The following is a 23714-nucleotide window of genomic DNA, read 5'->3' as shown; positions in this document are numbered from 1 at the left end:
GTAGGTGTGGATGTCAGGAGGAATAAGTTCTGGAGATTGTCAGCATGGTGACTGTAGTTAATAATAACATACTGTATTGAGTCCCTGACTTATGATGGCTCAACTTACAATTTTTCAACTTGAAGTTGAGTTTATTGAGACATAATTGAATGCATTTCTTTTCTTTTTGTTTTGTTTGGAGATGGAGTCTTGCTTTGTCACCCAGGCTGGAGTCCAGTGGTGCGATCTTGGCTCCCTGCAACCTCTACCTCCCAGGTTCAAGCAATTCTTCTGCTTCAGCCTCCCCAGTAGCTGGGATTACAGGCACCTGCCACCGCACCTGGCTAGTTTTTATATTTTTAGTAGAGACGGGGTTTCACCATGTTCTCCAGGCTGGTCTTGAACTCCTGACCTTAGGTGATCCACCTGCCTTGGCCTCCCAAAGTGCTGGGATTACAGGCATGAGCCACTGCGCCTGACCAATTCAATGCATTTTGACTTACAATATTTTCAATGTTCTTACCATAAAAAATGTTAAATGTTCCTACCATAGAAAAATGGTTATTTACCATTTTTATATGGTTAATAACCATTTTATATGGTTATTTATTAACCATATAAAATGGTTAATTAGCATGGTTTAATCTTATACAATGTGTACATATAGGACAGCATCATGTTAATATATAAATATGTACACCATAAATATGTAATATTTTTGTCATTTGAATCTTAATAAAGCTAAAAATGATTTTTAAAAAGCATGAATCCCAATGTTAAGCTTCCTTAGACAAATCTAAATACTACAAATATTGTTTGTTTCTAAAAGTTTTTTTACAGAATTCATATTAACTTTTTAAAATACTTCTATCTTTTATTTTAGATTTATGGGGTACATATGCAGGCTTGTTACATGTGTATATTCCATGATACTGAAGTTTGGGGTCTGATTGATCCCATCGTCCAGGTAGTGAGCATAATACACAACAGTTAGCTTTTCAACCCTTACCCACCCCCCTTCCTCTCCCCTCCATTAGTCCCTAGTGTCTATTGTTGCCATCTTTATGTCTATGTTTAATATTTAGCCCCCACTTATAAGTGAGAACATGCAGTATTTGGTTTTCTGTTACTGTGATTAGCACTGTTTTTAAAAATAAATTTTCATAGTTGTAAAAAAAAAAAATCACAACTCATGAAAATGTGTACTTTCGATGTAACATGCTTCTTGGATTCCAAAATGCACCTTTTTATCACATTTTAATGTTTCTAATAGTGAGATACACAGTTATGTACAATTTCTTTTTTTGAGTCAGGGTCTTGCTGTGTTGCCCAGGGTGGAGTGCAGTGGCACAATCACGGCTCACTGCAGCCTCAACCTCCTGGGCTCAAGTGATTTTTTCAACTCAGCTTCTATCTGGGACTACAGGTATGCACCACCATGCCTGGCTAATTTTTCTATTTTTTGTAGAGATAGGTTTTTGCTGTGCTGCTTAGTCTGGTCTCAAACTCCTTAGCTCAAATGATCTGCTTGCCTTGGCCTACCAAAGTGCTAGTATTACAGGCGTGAGCCACTGTGCCTGGCCAGATGTATACAATTAATATCATATTATTTTCCCACTTCAGGGAATTATGTTATGAAATTGATGGTATTTAAAATTTATGTCATCTTTAGCACTGAGGAAATGCAATATTTCAAATTTATGCATGTAAGCATCAGGATCATTTAAAATAACATTGCATAATATTAAGATTGTCAGAAATATTTTTCATTTAATGTCTAGTGATATTTTAAAAATGTAATGCGTTCTGTTACAGCATTTTAAAATGTAAATTTGTGTGTATATTTGGCATTTACGGGAATGATGTCAATATAATGTAGATTTTTACACACTTTGTGTGTATATCCACAATGTGGGTTGTTTCCAGATTACTTCAAACATACTAGTGTTTTGAAATGATGAAGATCAAGCTTTTCTCAACTAAAGAGGAATTCTTAGCAGTATCTGAAGATCTAAACAAAATGCTAAAAATCCTGTAGAAATATCTTCCTGTAGCTCAATAAGTTGCTGGTTTATTGGCTATATGTTTTTCTGTGTTTACTAACGTTAAAGATATTTTGCTTGTGTTAAAAAGAAATTGATTAATGAAAAATGCTGTCTCTAGAAGATATTTTTAATTTTTGTTAAACTGGTTTCTATTAGAACTAATGTCTTCAAGGATGCACATCAAAAAAAGAAGCATGAGACCCGGAATATAAAGCTTTAAATGTGGGCTGCTTTATTTTAGGTACAAATGCCAGTTTGGAAACTTTCAATTTTTATAATAATCATTATTGTTTTGTTAGGGCTCAGATTTAAAAGTTCCTTAGGTATTGTGTGGTCTGCCACTAACTATCTTCACAATAAGTCTAGCTGTTTTTATTTTGCAGAACATGAAGTTATACAGAAGCACCTATAATGTGTTAAGAGTAAGAATGCCTGTACTTGATTCTGGCTTGGTGGTAATCGTCTTTTTGATTAATAAAGGTAGTTTTAATTTTTATCCTGTTTCTTTTCAAGGCCCATTATAGTGTTTGGCAGGCCCATCGCTAGCTCATTTGTGTGCATTAGGAAAATATTTTCCTTCCACTGAGCAGATGTAGGTTTGTAATGGCAGGGTTTGGAATACAAAACTCTTGTTGGATTTTACTTGCCCCTTCATCCAGGCCCATGTACAGTTTAGTTTGAAAACACTACATGGTTGCCTGGCTTCCTGAACAAAAGTGACACATGCACATACTTACACATAATGCTCATTAAACAGTGAAATTGTTTCTTTAGCAAACAAATGTTTTGATTAGTTTAACATTTATTTACAGTATTTCCTTTTAAAAAATATGTCCTTATTTGTCAATGTTTGTTGTTACACAAAGATTTTACAAACATATTTAAGACTGTTTTACAGGCTATAACTTTCAAAATTCTTTCCATACAAGAGAAGAGGTGTGGTAGCGATAGAGTGCATAAATATTTCCCAATCTCTCCTTTTTTTTCTTTTTTTCTTTGGGGGGTGGGAGGATAGTTAATAAGAGAACAAGACTAAATTTGCCCATCCCTTGCATTAATTTCTTTTAATTAATACTGAAAATTTCAGTTTAGGCAGTTGACACTAGGTTCTGCCAGAGTTCTAGGCAGAATTGCATAAGATCTCAAGATGTGTTTACTCCATTTATTGTTCCTTTTTGGAACCCTTTTTAAGTTCCAATCTCAGATAGTACTGGGACATCCTCAACTGTACCTTTTAATGTGGTTTATTTTCATGCCAGAATTCCTAGAGGTCACAACTGTATAGTTATTTTTTTGTTTTTGTTTGTTGTTTGCTTCATGAATGTGTGCATATATGTGTCTATATTGTGTGTGTACAACTTGATGATAGAGTATGTAAGTTATTAACATATGTCAATAAGGCTCATCTTAAAGACAATGAACATTTTAAATGAGAGCTTGTTAACCCAAATCATCCTAATAGTATGAAATATTTTTGAGGGAGGAATATGTTATTTAAGGTATATGTTAAGCTGTTATAACAAGGAAAACTCAACATAAATATACAGAATTTATTTTTCTCTCATTTAACAGTCAAGAATTAGATATGCTTTACAGGATTTAGCAGAGACCTTTTGGCTTTGCTGTTCCTTAGGATGCTGCCCTTGCCTGCATTGTTGAGAGTCACTGGTACTTCATTTCATTTCCATATTCAGTCATTTTTAATGGCAAACCCAATCATTGATAATGGCCAGACCTAGAAGTTGTGCACATAATTTTGGCTCACGTTCTATTTTCAAGGACTTTGTTGTATAGTCAGACCTAACTGCAAGTAAGGCTGGGAAATAAGGTCTCTAAGCTGAGCTGCTGAGGGCTCAGCTGAAACCCAAGGAGCTCTATTATCCAAAAAGTATAGGAGGATGGATATTAGGGGAAAACAAGAAGTCTGTTCAGTTTGCCTCTTTGGCTACCCAAATGTCCATGTACCTCTTTCTCGTTCATAAAACATACCATCTTCTTAAGGATGATAACCCAAAGTCACATTCATTGGGTAAAGTCCTCTATATCAGGTTTGTATGTGGTTCATCTTGATGTGGTAACCAATGAACTAATAGACAAGTTTCCTAATTTTCTTGACCTCTTGCTTGTATGATGGTATAGGAACAAGGAAAATTCCCACTGGGAAAAAAAAGAATGGGCCATATATGATAGTTCCTATTCCTTACAATAATACACTTCTTGCTCTGGCGGTGGAGTAAGGTCTTGCTAGGACCTTAATTTTGCTTTCTGAGATAAGCTCCCTTGTCATTTGTCCTTCATAGTCCCTGACCTTGCTCTTTGGGAATTACTCTTTGTCCATGATTCTTTGTGACTGTATCTAACATGGATGTTAGTGTACTCTTATTGGAGACACCACTGCATTTTCACTCTGCTTTCTATTGGTGCAGATTTGGTTCCCAGGGATAGTCTCTGTTAGGCCTGTGGTGGTATTTTGCTAGTCGAGTTCCCTCTGAAATGCAGGTTTCCATTCTCTTTTCTTCCTGTCAGTTATATGTGAAAATATCACAGCCAAAGATCTCATTTGGTCATAGTTGTTAAACCTACACACTTACTAATTTACTAGTTATATTCCTTAGACTATCCACCTCTCCCTCAATTTGATAACTGCCTTAGTGTAATGGCTACTCTACACATGCTCTAACAAAGCTTTAAAGTAAGCTGAAGTTTAAGAAGTTGAACAGCAAGTAATATAATAACCTGTCAGAACAGAATTGATCACTCTTTAAGGAAGACCACAAAATCCACACATTCAACAACATAATATTCATAGTACCCTTAATATGTATATTTATATAAAACCTACTAGATGTGTGTGTATGTATGTGCATATGTGTGTATTCAACTATTAGGCATGCAAAGAAGCAGAGAAAAAGCATTAATGGAAACTGACCTGGAAATGATAGTGATCATGAAATTAGTTGGGAAAGAGCTTAAAATATCTATTGTAAATATGCTCAAGGACTTAAGAGGAAAATGTGAACATAATGAAATAAATCGAACATATAAAGAACCATTGAACTTTCTTTTTTTTTTTTTTTTTTTTTTTTTTTGAGACGGAGTCTTGCTCTGCCACCCGGGCTGGAGTGCAGTGGCCGGATCTCAGCTCACTGCAAGCTCCGCCTCCCGGGTTTACGCCATTCTCCTGCCTCAGCCTCCCAAGTAGCTGGGACTACAGGTGCCCGCCTCGTCGCCCGGCTAGTTTTTTGTATTTTTTTAGTAGAGACAGGGTTTCACCGTATTAGCCAGGATGGTCTCGATCTCCTGACCTTGTGATCCGCCCGTCTCGGCCTCCCAAAGTGCTGGGATTACAGGCTTGAGCCACCGCGCCCGGCCAGAACCATTGAACTTTCAAAAGCTAAAAATATCTGAAATGAAAACGACTTCAGCTAACAAGAGAATATTCAGAAGAAGTGGTTAATAAAAATCACTGCTGACTTCTCACTAGAAGGTATGTAAGCCAGAAAAATGGAATGATATATTTAAAATGCTGAAAGGTGGGAAAAAAATGTCGGTCTAAAATTCTCTGCCCAGTGAAATATTTTAAAAAACAGACACAAAATGACATTTCCAGATAAGTAAAAATAAAAGTTGTCAGTATACATGCACTAAAGAAATTTTAAAAGATCTTCAGGATGAAGGAAAATCATACTGGGTAAAAACTGAGATTTACATAAAGGAAAAAAGAAATGTTAAGAAATGGTAAATATGTGGGTCTGAAATATGTAGATTTTAAATCACACATGTCCACATAACTCGTGGATGAAGAAGTCACAAGAGAAGCTATAAAATGTTTTGAACTGAATAATATTAGAAACATGACATATCAAATTTGAGGGATGCAGGGACTAAATTATTGAAGCAGTGCTGTATGGCTGTACATGTTTGTATTAGGAAAGGAGAATAGTGTAGTCTGTGGTCTAAGTCTCCTACTTAAGAAGCAATAAAAATAATACTAAATTAAACCCAAAGCAAATAGAAGGAAAAGATGATAAAATATGGATATTCACAGATTATAAAACATAAAAACAATGGAGAGAATTATAAACTGCTAGCAAGATTATTTAGGAAAATACTAACAACAGGAAGAAGGAAAAATATCACTATAGGTGTTCCGGCATTGTAGAATAATTGGGGAATACAAACCATTCTCTGTATTCCCAAGCTCTGTATCTGTGTATCAACTAACTATGAATGGAAATAGTCAAGAAAAATATAAAATAATGCAATAATAAAAAATAAGAATTAAAAAGAGTATAACAACTGTTTGTATTAGGTATTATAAGCAATATTTACATTGTATTAGATATAAGCAATCTAGAAATCAAAGTATACAATAGAGTGTATGTAGCTTATATGCACATGTACGTCACTTTATGTAAGGGACTTGACCATTTCCACAGATTTTGGTATCCTCAGGGGATCGTGGAACCAATCCTCCATGGATTCTAAGGGATCACTGTATAATGAACAACTACATGCCAATAAATTCAACAATTTAAGCTAAATAGGCTAATCGCTTAAAAGACACAAATGACCAAACTGACACAATGAGAAATAGAAAACCTGAAAAACCTTGCATTAAAAAGAAAAATTAATAATTATAAACTTTCCCACATAGAAAACTTGTGACCCAGATGGCTTCACTGATTAATTTTATTGAAAGTCAAGGAATAAATCATTCCAGTCCTACATAAACTCCTTCAGAAAATCAAGGAGGAAGGAATACTTCTCATTTTATGAGGGTAGCATTAGCTTGATTCCAAAACCAAATATGACAAGAAAACAGCAGATCCATATCTTCTTTGACTATAGATGCAAAGAAAAATCCTAAATGAAGTAACAAATAGGGTCTAGCAAACTGTAAAAATTCATCATGACCAAATGAGTTCATACCAGGAGGTCAAAACAAAGATGTAAGTTTGTGATGTTGACAAGTAGTTAGTACCAAGAGAAATTACATTCAAAACCACTTAAGTTTAGATAGCTTGTACTTATTTCTTTTAGCAAGGTTAAGTGGTGGCTGAAAGTAAGCAAGGATGGGAATTGAAGTCGTAATGCTACCTTTCTGGGGAATGAGTGATCTCTCACTGACCAGTTGGTCTCCACTCACCAATGTCTTTGATCTTTACTAGAGACAGGGACCCCACATTATGGTCAGCATGTGGTGGTCTGGGATCAGTTTTGCACACTCCAGAAAGATTCAGGGAGTTAATGGCAGACCAGGCTTATATGCTAACTGAGGAGTTGGGACACTCTGAATATGCTGGTGCATTAGTTATATGCTAATTGGTTACACTGTAAGTTATGTAAACCATTAACATTGATTATATAAGTTGTTTACATAAAATGTTTGACTTTGGGGTATAACATGTTGATCTTGTTTGAGCAAGTTAGCCATATATTTATCTGTAACATCTTAATTATTAACAATCTTACTTTTTTTAGAAAAACATGTTTTCTAGGAAGGAAACATTTTTGTTTACCACTTATAAGCATAGCAAACATGTTTTATTCCTCTTATTAAAATGTAGGATAAGTTACCCTCTACAGAAAATTTATTTCAGGCTGGGCTTGCTGGCTCATGCCTGTAATCCCAGCACTTTGGGGGCTGAGGCGGGTAGATCACTTGAGGACAGGAGTTGAAGCCCAGCTTAGCCAATGTAGTGAAACCCTGTGTCTACTAAAAATACAAACAATTAGCTGGGTATGGTGGTACATACCTGTAATCTCAGCTACGCAGGAGGCTGAGGCACAAGAATCACTTGAACCTGGGAGGTGGAGGTTGCAGTGAGGAGAGATCGCACCACTGCACTCCAGCCAGGGCGACAGAGCAAAACTCTGTCTCAAAAAAAAAAGAAAATTTATTTCATATATCACAAAGCGTCCGATGTGATTTGGTTTACTTAAATTTAATCTGGTATTGCTATTTTTCTATATTAGTATAATTTAGTGTAGTATATGAACATAACAATGATTTTTGTAATCCTAACTTGAGTATCAGAATATCTTTACCAGAAATACAATAATATGAGTTCTGTGACATTTTTTCTGTTATATTTCATTATTCACTAATTATAAATATTACAGCCAAACCAAATTGCATATTATAGGGGAATTTTCCTACTGGAGCAAAACTTAATGTTTAAGATCATCTTTGATTGCCCTATGCTTGCTTCTAGGCCATACTTCTGCAAGTCCTATCAACTTTAAAATGAACCATGAATCCATCCTTTTATCTACATATCTTTGTCGCCCCTCCCCTTCCCAGTCAAAGCCATTTTTATATTCAGTGTTTTAGTCAGAATAGTCTATATTTAGTGTTACAAATTAGCATCCTAATCTTAGTGGTTTCACACAGCAGAGGTGTACTGCAGCTTACATAAAGTCCAGTGTGATCTAGGCTATTCTCTTCCTCCATTTTGTAGCTATATTATCTGCACTCGTGGTTTTGAAGATCCTCAGGTGAACTGGAAATGACAATGTCACTTTTGCTTACAGCCCATTTGGTCAGAACTAGTCAAATGGCTCCAACGTAAATGCATATGCCTGGGAAATGTAGGGTGGCACGTGAAATATTTGGAGATCACAATGATCTGTACCACACCCAGATTATTATAGGTAATATCTTAGTAGTTTTCCTTACTTTCTTTCATTTCCTACCAGAGTGCTTTCTCCACCTAGTAGCCAAAGTTCTTGGAAAACAAAAAAGATTGTTACCACCTTGCCAGTAGTTTCCACTTTGTTTTAAAATCCAAACATTTTATCCTCACCTGTGCAAAATACTACGTGCTAGGGCACTTGCCTTCTCTAATTTCATGATTGGCATTTAGTGTTGCTAACTGTTATCTATGAATAGTGTATTTTGAATAGGCATTTTATTTTGTCCACAGTTATGAAAATGTGATTTTTAAGTGTCAAATTTATGAAACCACAGTAATGACTATGAACAATAAATAATAATACCAAGAGAAATCGTCAATCATATGGTGTCTTTAATCACATTGTATGCAATTAGAATCCTTAAAAACAGCAACCTTTCAGAAACATTGATATAATGTAAAATCCTGTTATAGTGAATGAATTCTATATAGCAAAGCCATAATAATTGTGTTCTGTTTATCTGACAGCAAATGATCTCTTAGAATAAATATTTTCTCTGATTAAAAATTATTTAAAAGATTCCATTATGGTCCAGTGCATTTTAAAAAATTAATAAACTATTTTTTAGAGCAGTTTTAGGTTCACAGCAAAGCTGAGTGGGAAATACAAAGAGTTCCCACATATTCCCTGTTCCCACATACTACAAACTGCACAACCTTTCCCACTGTTAATATCCCACACCAGGGTGGTGTATTTGTTACAATTGATGAACCTATATTAACACATCATTGTCACCCAGAGGTCATTATTTACATTAGTCTTCACTCTTGGTGTTCTACAGTCAGTGGGTTTTGACAATAAATGAATTTTCAGATAAGTTTTTTATAAAGTTTATATGTTGTCATTAAGTCATTGTTCAGTTTCTGTCAGGTTTTTTTTTTTTTTTTTTTTTTTTTTTTTTGGCAATCTGCATCTCCTAATTAAATATCACACACATATACCACCCATAATCCCCAATAATTTTTCTCTAGCTGTAGTGCTCTTGCCAAATGACAGAGGTACTAGGAGGAGCTAGGAATCAACCCTTATTTTTAAATATGCATGAAAGAAAGGCTTTATATAAATTCTTTGTTATTTCTAGGTTGTGAATCCTAAGAATCAGATTTTTAATGAACTGTTTATCTTAACAAATATTTTAAGGTCTGTATATTTGGTATGCTTATTTGAAATGTAGCAGAGCATTTATATTTTTTATAATTTTTGATGGCTTTTAAAAAATGATTTAAGTAATTAGCTAATAATGATGCCTATTTTAGCAAATAAAAATTACTTATAGTAAAATTGAATATGTTGCAGTTTATTACATGGATTTAGATTTAGCACCATTCAAATGGATTGTCTGGTACTTGACATCTACTTACATATAAGTTTTATGTAACAGTTTTTACATGGTGTTTGCATTGTCATTCACGTTTCCTTTTCTTTGCTGATTTATTCCTGTTTAAGACCTTCTGCATTGATAAAGAATTGAGTAGCAGAGGAATTATCCTACTACAGGGTATGTAATATTGAATGAAAACAGGTGTTTGTGGGGTGGAAAGGTAAGAAAATTAAATCTTTTTCTTTGATAAGAAGTCAATCTGCCATTCTCTCTTCCTGTAATTACATGTTGTAGCAAGGAAATTTGCTTTTCTGATGGGAGTTAAGGAATTATTAAGCAGCGTCTGTGAAACTTGATTGCCTTTGTGCTTTGAGTAACAGTGTTTGTTTTGTTCACAGTAACTGTAGTACTGAATGGAAGTGGCTTGTAGACAGAGCACGAGTTGGCAGCCGATGGACTTGGCTTCAAGCCCAGATTTCAGACCTAGAATGCAAAATCCAACAACTAACAGACATTCACAGGCAAATTCGTGCCTCCAAGGTATTGTCTGTCTGTGTTCTTCTACTTTTGTTAAAAATTGTTAATGTTTTCATTCCTTCTCATTTCATCACAAAAATAATTGTTACAAGGTTTTATAAGAATGTAGCCAGTTTATGTCAAAATGTTTGGTATATTAGTTATTATAAATTGAAGCTATCTTTGTAATGCCTTTTTGTATTTAAGATCATTTTATCATACTTTTTGAGCAATTCAGAACTTCCTTATTGGATTCCAGTTAATGTAAGTGATAAACTTGTTTTCAAATTTCTAAATCATAAAATGCATATAACAAAAACCTTACCATCTTAACCATTTTTGAGTATATAGTTGTGTTATTAAATACATTTCTAATGTTATTCATGTGTCACTATCCATCTCCATAACTCTTTTTACCTTTTAGAACTGAAGCTCTATACCCATTAAATAATAACTACCCACTTTCCTCTCTCCTCAACCCCTGGCAACTATGTTTGTCTCTTATGATTTTGACTATTTTAAGTACCTCATATAAGCAGAATCATAACAGTTTTTGTCTTTTTGTGGCTAGCTTATTTCACTAGCATAATGTTCTCAAGTTTCATAAATATTGTAGCATATATTAGAATTTCTTTCCTTTTTAAGAGTAATAATTTATTGTATGTATATACCACATTTTGCTTATTCAGTCATCCGTTGATGGACACTTGGGTTACTTCTAGTTTTTAGCTATTGTGAGTATGCTATGAACATGGATATTAAAATATCTCTTTGAGACAGCTGTTTTCAATTCTTTGGGGTAAACACCCACAAGTGGAATTGCTGGATCATATGGTAACTCTAGTTTTAATTTTTTTGTAAATCTACCATACTGTTTTTTATAGTGGCTATACCAGTTAACATTTCCACCAGCAGTACACAAGGTTCAAATTTCTCCAGATTCTTGCTAACATTTATTTTCTGTTTATTTTATAGCAACCATCCTAATGAGTGTGAGATGGTATCTCATTTTACTTTTGATTTGCATTTGCCTAATGATTAGTGATGTTGAACATCATTTCATGTGTTACTGGCTTGGCTTTTGGATATCTTCTTTGGAGAAGTACTTATTCAAGTCCTTTGTCCATTTTTGAATGGGGTTGCTTGCTTGTTTTTTTTCTTATTGCATTTTAATTCTATATGTATATTAATTTCTTATCAGATATATGATTTATAAATATGTTTCCTATTCTGTGTGTTGCTTTTTTTTTTTTTTTTTTTTTTTTGAGGCAGAGTCTTGTTCTGTCACCCAGGATGGAGTGCAGTAGTGTGATCACTGCTCACTGCAGCCTTGACCTCCCGGGCTCAAGCAATCCTTCCACCTCAGACTCCCAAGTAGCTGAGACTAGAGGCTTGTGCCACCATGATTGGCTAGGTTTTTGATTTTTTGTAGAGATGGGATCTCCCTCTGTTGCCCAGGCTGGTCTTGAACTCTAGACTCAAATGATCCCCAAACCTCGGTCTCTCAAAAAGTGCTGGTATAACAAATGTGAGCTCCGGTGCTCAGCCTTGTTCATTGCATTTTTACTCTGTTGATATTACCTTTTCCTGCCCAAATTTTCAAAATTTTTCTGAAGTCCCATTTGTCTACTTTTTCTTTTATTACCTGTGCCTTTGATGTCATATCTAAGAAATCATTGCTAAATCTAATGTCATGAAGCACTTACCCTATATTTCTTCTTAGGGTTTTATAGTTTTAGGTTTTACATTGAGGTCTTTGATCTGTTTTGTGTTAATTTTTGTGTATGGTGTTAGGTAAGGGTCCAGTTTCATTTGTTTTCATTCAGATATTCAGTTTTACCTGGTTGAAAAGACTGTTTTTCCATTGAATGGCCTTGGATTGGAACCTTTGTCAAAAAACATTTGACCATATATGTTAGGATTTATTTCCGGGTTGTCTATTCTATCCCATCGGGATATAGGTCTGTCTTTATGCCATTACCACATGGGTTTTTTTGTTTTTGGTTTTTAATTTCTTTTCTTCTTTTTCTTTTTTAAATAGAGACAGAGTTTCCCTATATTCAAGACCAGGCTGGTCTTAAACTCCTGGGTTCAAGCCATCCTCTTCACCTCAGCCTCCTAAAGTGCTAGGATTATAGGCATGAGCCACCATGCCTGGCCAGTATCACATTGTTTTGATTTCTGTAGTTTTGTAGTAATTTTTGAAATCAGGACATGTGAGTCTTCCAGATTTGTTATTTGTTTATATATATTTTTGAGATAGAGTCTCAGTATGTTGCCAAGGCTGGAGTGCAATGGCATGACATCAGCTCATTTCAACCTCCACCTTCCAGGTTCAAGTGATTTTCATGCCTCAGCCTCCTGAGTAGCTGGGATTACAGGCATGCGCCACCATACCCAGCTAATTTTTGTATTTTTAGTAGAGATGGGATTTTGCCATGTTGGCCAGGCTAGTCTTGAACTCCTGGCCTCAAAGTGATCTGCCTGCCTCAGCCTCCCAAAGTGCTGGGATTACAGGCGTGAGCCACTGAGCCCAACTCTAGATTTGTTTTTTTGTTTGTTTGTTTGTTTTTGTTTTTGTTTTTTTGATATTGTGTTGGCTTTGAGGTCTCATGAGATTTTGTATGACCTTTAGGATAAGTTTTTTCTGTCTATAAAAAGAGTCGTGGAGATTTAGATAGGGATGCACTGAAACTCTAGATTGCTTTGAGTATTTTTGACATCTTAACAACATTAAGTCTTTCAATCCATGAATGTGGGTTGTGTTTCCATTTATTTATATCTTCTTTAATTTCTTTCAGCAATGTTTTGTAGTTTGTACAAGTCTATCAACTCCTTGGTTATTTATTATATTCTGAAGTGTTTTATTCTTTTTGATTCTCTTGTAAATATAATGGTTTTTGTGACTTTCTTTACAGATTGTTCATTGTTAGTATATAGAAATGCACCTGACTTCTGTGTGATCTGGCTACTTTGCTGAATTAATTTATTAATTCGAACATATTTTTGAAGGAATTTTTAGTGTTTTCTACATATGATTATATCATCTTAAAACAAATAATTTAACTTCTTCTTTTACAATTTGGATGCCATTTATTTCTTTTTCTTGCTTAATTGCTTTGTCTAGAACTTCCAATACTATGTTGAATAGAAGTGGTGAAAGTGAGCATTTTTGCCTTGTTCCTGATCTTAGAGGAGAAATGGTTCAGTCTTTAGCCCTTGAGTATGATATTCAGGAGGTTTTCATATGTGGCTTTTATTATGTTTAGGTAGTTTTCTTCGATTCCTACCTTGCTGACTGTTTTTATCATGAAAAGATGTACAATTTTTTCAAATGCCTTCTCTTCATCAATTAAAATGATGATAGGGTTTTCTTTCTCCTTCATTCTGTTAATGTTGTATATTACATTGATTAGTTAAAATACTGAACCATCCTTTCATTCTAAGAATAAATCTCACTTGGAATAAATCTCACTCGGTCATGGATTATTATCCTGTTAATATAGTGATGAATTTGGCTTCCTAATTTTTGGTTGATCACTTCTGTATCAGTCTGTACAAGGGATATTGATCTGTAGTTTATTTTCTTGTGGTGTCTTTGCCTGGCTTTGGCATCAGGATAATGGTGTCCCCACAGAATGAATTAAGAAGTGTTCCTTTCTCTTTGATTTTTTGGAAAAGTTTGAGAAGGATTGCTATTTGATCTTCTTTAAAAATTTGGTAGAATTCAGCATTGAAGTCATCAGATTCAGGGCTTTACTTTGTCAAGAGATTTTTGATTACTAATTTAATTTCCATACTAGTTATATAGGCCTATTCAAATTTTCTTTTCTTTTGAGATGGAGTTTCGCTCTTGTTGCCCAGGCTGGAATGCCATGGCACGATCTTGGCTCACTGCAACCTCTGCCTCCTGGGTTCAAGCAAGTCTCCTGCCTCAGCCCCCTGAGTAGCTGGGATTTCAGACATCCGCCACCACATCCAGCTAATTTTTGTATTTTTAGTAGAGACAGGGTTTCACCATGTTATCCAGGCTGGTCTCAAACTCTTCACCTCAGGTGTTCAACCTGCCTCAGCCTCCCTAAGTGCTGGCATTACAGGCGTGAGCCACCACACCCGACCCAAATTTTCTATTTCTTTGAGATTTAGTCTTGTTGTGTTGTGTTTCTAGGAATTTGTTCATGTAATCTAGGTTATTTAATTTGTTGGTGTACTATTATTAATAATACTCTCTTGTCATCCGTTTTATTTCTTTACATTCAGCAATAGCATCCCCAGCTTTATTTCTGATTTTAGTATTTTTAGTCTTTTTTCTTTGTTTTCTTAGTTCACCTAGCTAAAGGTTTGTCGATTTTGTTGATGCTTTCAAAGAACCAACTTGTAGTTTCAATAATTCTTCTAGTTTTTCTATCCTCATATTTGTTTTAGCTCTACTCTAATCTTTATTATTTCCTCTTGTCTGCTAGCTTTTGGTTTAGATTGTTCTTCTTTTTCTAGTTTCTTAATTTGTAAAATTAGGTTGTTAATTTGAGATCTTTTTTGTTTTTGTTTTTTAAATGTTAAGCATTTATAACTATAAACTCCCCCCTTAGCACTGCCTTCACTGCATCTCATAAATTTTGGTGTGTTTTGTTTTCGTTTTCATTCATTTTTAACTGTTTTCTAATTGTTCTTGTGATTTCTACTTTGATCTATTGGTTGTTTTAAAGTGTATTAATTTACACAAATGTGTGCATTTTCCAGTTTTCTGTTAATGATTTCTTCATTTCATTGTGGTTGGAAAAGATACTTTTTATATCTTTCTTTTTGTATCTGTTGAGATACAATATTTGGCCTAACATATGGTCCATCTGGGAAAATGCTCCATGTACACCTGAGAAAAATTTGTATGTGGTTGTTGTTGGGTAGAATGTTATTTAGATATCTGTTAAATCTATTTGGTTTATTATGTAGTTTGTCTGTTTCCTTACTTACCTTCCATCTAGTTGTTGTGTCCCTTAACAAGAGTGAGTTATAGAAGAATCCAACTATTATTGTAGAATTATTGATTTTTCTTTGCATTTCCATCAGTTTTTGCTTCATATGTTTTGATTGTCTCTTATTAGACGTGAAAATGTTGCCTGATGCATTAGAAACCAATACTATGACACTGAGTTTTTTGAAAGAAGAAAAGCTTTATGTTGCAAGTTGACTGACAAGGAGACTGGAGAGTCAAGCTCCAATACTGTCTCCTTGTCAGACAGATAGTTTGCAAATATTTTTTCCTATTCTGTGGGTTGTGTCTTCACTTTGTTGATTATTTCTTTTGCTATGCAGAGGCTTTTTAACATGATGTTTTTTTAACATGAGTTAACTTGATTTGTCCATTTTTTCTTTGGTTGCCTGTGCTTGTGGAGTATTACTTAAGAAATCTTTGCTCAGTCCAATGTCCCGGAGAGTTTTTCCAATGTTTTCTTTTAGTAGTTTCATAGTTTGAGGTCTTAGATTTAAGTCTTTAATATATTTTGATTTGATTTTTGTATATGGCAAGAAATGGGGGTCTAGTTTTATTCTTCTGCATCTGGATAGACAGTCTTTCCAGCACAATCCTTTTTCTCCACAATCTTGACAACATCTGTTATTTTTTGACTTTTTAATAGTAGCCATCTGACTGGAGTTAGATGGTATCTCATTGTGGTTTTGATTTGCATTTCTCTAATGATCAGTGATCAATGATGTTGAGCTTTTTTTCATATGATTGTTGGCCACGTGTATGTTGTCTATTGAAAAATGTCTTTTCATGTCCTTTGCCCACTTTTTTATGTGGTTATTTCTTGTAAATTTGTTTAAGTTCCTTTTAGAGGCTGAATATTAGACCTTTGTCAGATGCACAGTTTGCAAAAATTTTCTCCCATTCTTTAGATTGTTTGTTTACTCTGTCGATAGTTTTTTTCTCTGTGCAGAAACTCTCTAGTTAGTTTACATTTGTCAGTTTTTGCTTTTGTTGCAATTGCTTTTGGCATCTTTGTCATGAAATCTTTGCCTGCGCCTGTGTCCTGGATGGTATTGCTTAGGTTGTCTTCCAGCATTTTTATAATTTTGGGTTTTACATTTAAGGCTTTAATCCATCTTGAATTAATTTTTGTATGTGGTATAAAGAAGGGGTCCAGTTTCAATCTTTGCATATGGCTTGCCAGTTATCCCAGCACCACTGTTTTATTTTTATTTTTTTTCTTTGGAGACGGAGTCTCACTCTGTCACCCAGGCTGGAGTACAGTGGCGCAATCTTGGCTCACTGCAACCTCTGCCTTCCGGGTTCAGGCAATTCTTCTGCCTCAGCCTCCTGAGTAGCTGGGACTACAGGTGCACAGCACCATGCCTGGCTAATTTTTTTTTTTGTATTTTAGTAGAGATGGGATTTCACTGTGTTGCCCAGGCTGGTGTCGAACTCCTGAGCTCAGGCAATTCACCCACCTCAGCCTTCCAAAGTGCTAGGATTACAGGTGTGAGCCACCGTACCCAGCCAGTACCACTTACTGAATAGGGAATTCTTTCCCCAGTGCTTATTTTTTCCAGGTTTGTTGAAGATCAGACAGTTGTAGGTGTGTGGTCTCATTTCTGGGTTCTCTTTCCTATTTTATTGGTCCATGTGTCTTTCTTGTTCGAGTACCATGCTGTTTTGGTTTCAGTAGCCCTGTAAGTATAGTTTGAAGTTGGGTAGCCTGATGCAGATACTTTGTTCTTTGTGCTTAGGATTTCTTTGGCTATTCAGGGATGCCTTCTATTTCTTTTTCTTGTCTAATGCTCTTCCAGCATTATGTTGAATGACAGTGGTAAAAGTGGGCATCCTTGTTATGTTCTAGATTTCAGTTTTCTCTCCCATTCATTAAGATACTAGCTGTGGGTCTGTCATAGATGGCTTTTATCGTGTTGAGGTAAGTTCCTTTATACCCAATTTATTGAAGGTTTTTATCATGAAGGATGTTGAATTTTATTCAAAGCTTTTTCAGCATCAATTGAAAAGACCATACAGATTTTGTCCTTCGTTCCGTTGATATGATCTATCAGATTGATTAATTTGCGTATGTTGAACTATCTTTCCATGCCCGGGATGCATCCTACTTGATTATGACAAATGATATTTTTAATGTGTTGTTACTTGGTTTGTGCTAATTTTTTGTTAAGGACTTCCACATCAATGTAATCAGGGATATTTGGCTGTAGTTTTCTCTTTTTTTAAAATGTGGTTTTGGTTAGTTTTAATATCAGAGTAATACTGTCCTTGTAGAATGCGTTTGAAAGTATTTCCTTCCCCTCTATTTTTCAGACTAGTTAGAGTAGGATTGATGTTACTTCTTCTTTAAGTGTTTGGTAAAATTAATCAGTGAAGCCATTGGGTACAGGGCTTTTCTTTCTTTTTTCCTTTTTTTTCGAGATGGAGCCTTGCTCTGTCGCTAGGCTGGAGTGCAGTGGTGTGATCTCAGCTCACTGCAACCTCCGCCTCCCAGGTTCAAGAGGTTCTCCTGCCTCAGCCTCCCGAGTAGCTATGACTACAGTTGCACGCCACCATGCCCAGCTAATTTTTACATTTTTAGTAGAGACGGGGTTTCACCATGTTAGGGTTTCACCATGTTGGCCAGGACGGTCTTGATCTCTTGACCTCGTGATCTGCCTGCCTCGTCCTCCCTAAGTGTTGGGATTACAGGCATGAACCACTGCGCCCGGCTCTGGGCTTTTCTTTAATAGAGGACCTTTTTTTTTTTTTTTTCTCTTGAGACAGGGCCTTGCTCTGTTGTCCAACCTAGAGTGGAGTGGCACAATTTTGTTTCACTGCAGCCTCAACCTCCTCGGCTCAAGCAATCCTTCCACCTCAGCCTGTTTGGTAACTGGGACCACAGGCACACACCACCACATGTAGCTAAGTTTTGTATTTTCTGTAGAGATAGGGTTTTGCCATATACCCAGGCTGGACTCAAACTCCTGAGCTCAAGCAATCTCCCTGCCTTGACCTTCCAACGAGCTGGGATTACAGGTGTGAGCTACTATGCTTGGTATAATGGAAGACTTATTAGAGATTTAATCTCCTTACTCATTTTTGGTTTGTTAAAATTTTCTATATTTTCTTGTGTTTTTCTTTTTGTTTGTTTGTTTTTTGAGATGGAGTTTCTTGTTGCCCTGGCTGGAGTGCAATGGCACAATCTGAGCTCACAGTGCAACCTTCGCCTCCCGTTTCAAGTAATTCTCCTGCCTCAGCCTCCCGAGTAGCTGGGATTACTGGCATGTTACCACCACGCCTGGCTAATTTTGTATTTTTAATAGAGACAGGGTTTCTCCATGTTGGTCAGGCTAGTCTTGAACTCCTGACCTCAGGTGATCCACCCGCCTCGGCCTCCCAAAGTGCAGGGATTACAGGTGTAAGCCACTGCACCCACCCTTTTTTTTTTTTTTTTTTTTTTTTTTGAGACAGAGTTTCGCTCTGGTTGCCCAGGCTGGAGTACAATGGCGTGATCTCAACTCACTGCCACCTCTGCCTCCAGGGTTCAAGTGATTCTCCTGCCTCAGCCTCCTGAGTAACTGGGATTACAGGCATGCACCACCACACCTGGCTAATTTTTTGTTTTTTTTTTTTTTGAGACGGAGTCTCGCCCTGTCGCCCAGCCTGGAGTGCAGTGGTGCGATCTCGGCTCGCTGCAAGCTCCGCCTCCCGGGTTTACGCCATTCTCCTGCCTCAGCCTCCCGAGTAGCTGGGACTACAGGCGCCCGCCACCTCGCCTGGCTAGTTTTTCGTATTTTTAGTAGAGACGGGGTTTCACCATGTTAACCAGGATGGTCTCGATCTTCTGACTTCGTGATCTGCCCGTCTCAGCCTCCCAAAGTGCTGGGATTACAGGCTTGAGCCATCGTGCCCAGCCAAAATTTTCTATTTTTTCATAATGCAGTCTTGCTAGGCTATATGATTCAAGAGATTTGTTTATTGATTTTAGATTGTTCAACTTGTTGGTTTATACTTTTTCGTAATAGTCTCTTATAATCCTTAGTATTTCTGTTTTATCAGTTGTAATGTCTCCTTTTTTATTTCCAATTTTATTTGAATCTTCTCTATTTTTTTCTAAGTCTAGTGAAAAGTTCATCTTGAAGGATATATTTGCTGGATATACTATTCTAGGATAAAAGTTTTTTTTCTTTCAACACTTTAAATATGTCATGCCACTCACTCCTGACCTGTAAAGTTTCCCACTGAGAAGTCTGCTACCAGACATATTGGAGCTCCTTTGTATATTGTTTCTTTTCTTGCTGCTTTTTGAATCCTTCCTTTATTCCTTCCCTTTGGGAGTTTGATTATTAAAACTACTTGAGGTAGTTTTCTTTGGATTAAATTTTCTTGGTGCCCTATAACCTTCTTGTACTTGAATATTGATATCTTACTCTAGATTTGGGAAGTTCTTTGTTATTATCCATTTGAATATATTTTCTACGCTGATCTCTTTCTCTTCCTCCTCTTTAAGGCCAGTATCTTAGGTTTGCCCTTTTGAGGGTATTTTTTGGATCTGGTAGGTGTGCTTTATTATTTTTTATTCTTTTTTCCTTTGTCTCTTCTGATGGTATATTTTCACATATCCTGTCTTCAAGCTCACTAATTTTCTTCTTTTTGGTTAATCCTGTTGTTAAGAGACTGTATCTAGTGCAGTCTTCAGAATGTCAAGTGCATTTGTCAGCTCCAGAATTTCTGCTTGTTTCTTTTCAACTGTTTCAGTTTCTTTATTAAATTTATCTGATAGGATTCTGAATTCCTTCTCATGTTACCTTAGATTTCATTGAGCTTTCTCAAAACAGCTATTTTCAGTTCTCTGTCTGAAAGATCACATATCCCTGTCTCTCTGGCATTGGTCTTTGGTGCCCTATTTAGTCCATTTGATGATGCCATGTGTTCCTGGGTGTTCTTTATACTCATAGATCGATGTTCATCTGTGTCTGGACATTGAAAAGTTAGGTATTTATTAGTCTTTGCAGTGTACACTAATTTGTACCAGTGCTTCTTGAGAATGCTTTCCAGATATTCAAACAGGCTTGGGTGTTGTGATCTAAGTCATCGGTCACTGCAGTCATATCCCCAACTTTAGTAACGCTGCATCTTTTGTAGACCCATAGAGGTACTACCTCAGTAGTCTTGGGTAAGATCCAAAAGCATTCTCTGGATTACCAGTCAGAGACTCTTGTTCTCTTCCCTTACTTTCCCCCAGGGAAACATAGTCTCACCCTCTGTACTGAGCTGCTTGGAGCTAGGAGAGGCATGACACAAGGACCACTGGGACTGCACAGGGTCAGATCTGAAGACAGCACAGCACGGGTCTCACCTAAGGCCCACAATGACCAGTACCTGGCTATCGTCTGTGTCGCCTCAAGGCCCAAAGGTTCTACCATCAGCAGGTGGCAAATCCACTCAGGCTTGTATCCTTCCCTTAAGGGTGGCAAGTTCTCCCCAGCCCCAGGTGGGTCTAGAGATGCCATCTTGGGCCTCCACCTGGTGCTGTATTCTACTGCAGCTGAACTGACACCCAAGTCACAAGACAAAGTCCTCCCTACCCTTCCTTCCTCTTTCCTCAAGGAGAGCAGTCCCTCCCCGTGGCCACCACTGCCCCAGGACCACTGCAAGTACTGCCTCTCTATGGCCAGTGTTTACTAAAGGCCCAAGACTTCTTCATTCAGCTTTTGGTGAATGCTGCCAGTCCTGAGTCTCTCCCTTCAGGACAGTGGGTTCCCCTCTGGACCAGGGTAGGTCCAGAAATGCTTGGTGCTTTACCCCACTGTGGCCAAGCTGGTAACCAAGCTGACTTTTAGTTCTTACAAAGATGCTCTTTTATGTGGCTAGTGTTCAGTTTGGTGTTCCTATGTTGGGAGGTAGTGGGGGTACAATTGCTGGAGTCTTCTATTCAGCCATCTTGTTCTGCCTCCCCTCTCTCATGCTATTTTTATGGCAACATTTCTATTAGAATAGATTTGGGGGTAGATATTGGGATTAACAGGTGATTGGTAGAAGGAAAGGAGAGTTTTGGAAAGTTCTTGGGCATGTGCAGTTATCGTTTCATGCTAACTCATGGATTGCATCGGGGGAGTTAATATGAAACATGCAGTGGAAATTTAGGCTGTGATGTCAGTAAGGTCATTCTGTGCAGTTTTAACATTGTTAAAGTTTATTCTTGTTCTCACAAGGTTAGAGAGTTTTGGCGTCTTAGTGGGTTATGTCTTTAATTATCTGCTATCCTACAAACTCAAGAATTTTTGCTAGTTATTGACTTCTTACTCCTTGGGTTATACTTTGAGTTTCAGTATCTCAACAAGTTGTTTCTTTTCTTATCTGTTATCCCATAAACATAGGAATTTAGACTGATTTTCTTAACTCTTTGTGGCATGGTTTCATAAATGTTTATGATTGTTTTATCTTGTTATACTGAGTCTTATTAATATATAATGTCCTTATCTCTTGTAACTTTTTTTAATTTACAGTCTCTTTTGTCTGATATTGCATATGATTTTAAAAAATCCTTCCACTTTCAACTTATTTGTGTCATTGGACTTAAGTTGAATCTCTTGTAGACAGTATAGAGTTGGATTCTGTGTTTTTATCTATTCTAATTTCTGTGTTTTGGAGAGTTTAATCCATTTACACTTAATGTAATTACTAAGAAGGATAGACTTCTGTCATTTTACTATTTTCTATATATCTTATACCTTTTTTTGTTTTTCATTTCCTGAACTATTGTCTTCTGTTGTGTTTAGCTGATTTTTTTTGACCCTGAAATGTTTAAATTTCTTTCTTATTTCCTTTTGTATATATTTAGTAGATATTTTCTTTGTGGTTGCCCATGGGGATTATATTTAACCTCATAAAGTTATTACATTATAATTTTAATTTATTCCAGTTTAACTTTAGTAACATATAAAAACTCATTGCCTTTACAGCTTTGTTCCCACCTCTTTTGGTTGTTGATGTCACAAAATTATATCCTTATACTAATGTGTCCCAAAGCATAAATTAATAATTATTTTAAATATATTAGTTTCTTAAATTATGTAGAAAACAAAATGTGGAGTTACAAACCAAAGTTACCACAAGCGTAGCTTTGGAACTAATATTTTTTTTTAATGTACTAGTTATTTAAATCATGTAGAAAGCAAGGAGTTACAAACTGTTGTTACAATAATACTAGCTGTTATAATTATGAGTGTATTTAACTTCATTGAGATTTTTATTTCATCAACAGCTTTAAGTTACTATCTGAATCTAACCTTGCAGGACTTCCTTAAGTATTTTCTGCAGAGTAGGTCTAGTGGTAAATGACTCCCTCAGCTTTTGTTTACTTGAGAGTGTCTTAATTTTTTTTTTACCTTTGAAGGATTATTTTCCCAAATATAATAGGATTTTGGATTGGCCAGGATTTTTGTTGTTGTTGTTGTTATTTTGTTTGTTTTCTACTTTGAATATATTGACCTAACTGCCTTTGGACCTCCGAAGTTTATCATAAGAGGCTACTGATAGTATTATGGAGGATCCCTTGCCTATGCTTCTCTCTTGCCACTTTCAAGATTCTTTTTGTCATTCAATAGTTTGATTATAATGTTTATTTATAGTACTTTTAGATTCACCTTATTTGGAGCTCATTCAGCTTCTGATATTTGTAATCGTGTCTTTCATCATATTTGGGAAGTTTTTAGCCATAATTTCTTCAAATATTCTCTCTGCCTCTCTCTTCTTTTTCTGGAACTCCCACATTTATATGTTGGGCCACTTATTAGTGTTCCAACTGTCCCTTACACTTTGTTCACTTCTCTTTAATCTGTTTTCTTTTTATGCTTTACACTTGATTATTTTTACTGTCCTGGCTTCAAGTTCATTGGTGTTTTTCCTGCCTGTTCACATTTGCCTTTGAATACCTCTAGTAAATTTTTCATTTCAGTTATTATACTTTTCAGCTCTAGAATTTCTGTTTGGTTTCCTTTCAGGTTTTCTATCTCCATACTGATGTTTGCATTTTGTTCATAACATCTTTTTCTTGACTTTTTTCACATCCTTTTTTTAGCCTTTTGAGCATCTTTAAAACGGTTGTTTTAAAGTCTTGGTCTAATAGGTCTTCCATCCTGTTTTCAGGGACAATTTCTGTTTGTTTTTTTTTTTCTTT

At 36.0% G+C, this 23714-nt stretch overlaps 1 protein-coding gene across 5 annotated transcripts in view; it reads left to right on the top strand.

Moving 5' to 3' along the window:
* The window catches only part of KANSL1L (KAT8 regulatory NSL complex subunit 1 like), a 146622-nt gene that overhangs the window by 33175 nt on the left and 89733 nt on the right, over positions 1-23714 (top strand). For all 5 annotated transcript variants that reach the window (XM_010354928.2, XM_010354925.2, XM_030916042.1 and 2 more), the window contains exon 3: positions 10443-10584. In XM_010354928.2, coding sequence (XP_010353230.1) covers positions 10443-10584 — 142 coding nt within the window. The remainder of the gene's footprint in view (positions 1-10442; positions 10585-23714) is intronic.

This window comes from Rhinopithecus roxellana, chromosome 14 (assembly GCF_007565055.1).
Source record: "Rhinopithecus roxellana isolate Shanxi Qingling chromosome 14, ASM756505v1, whole genome shotgun sequence".
NCBI classification, from domain to species: domain Eukaryota; kingdom Metazoa; phylum Chordata; class Mammalia; order Primates; family Cercopithecidae; genus Rhinopithecus; species Rhinopithecus roxellana.
This window is presented reverse-complemented; position numbering and strand designations above follow the sequence as displayed.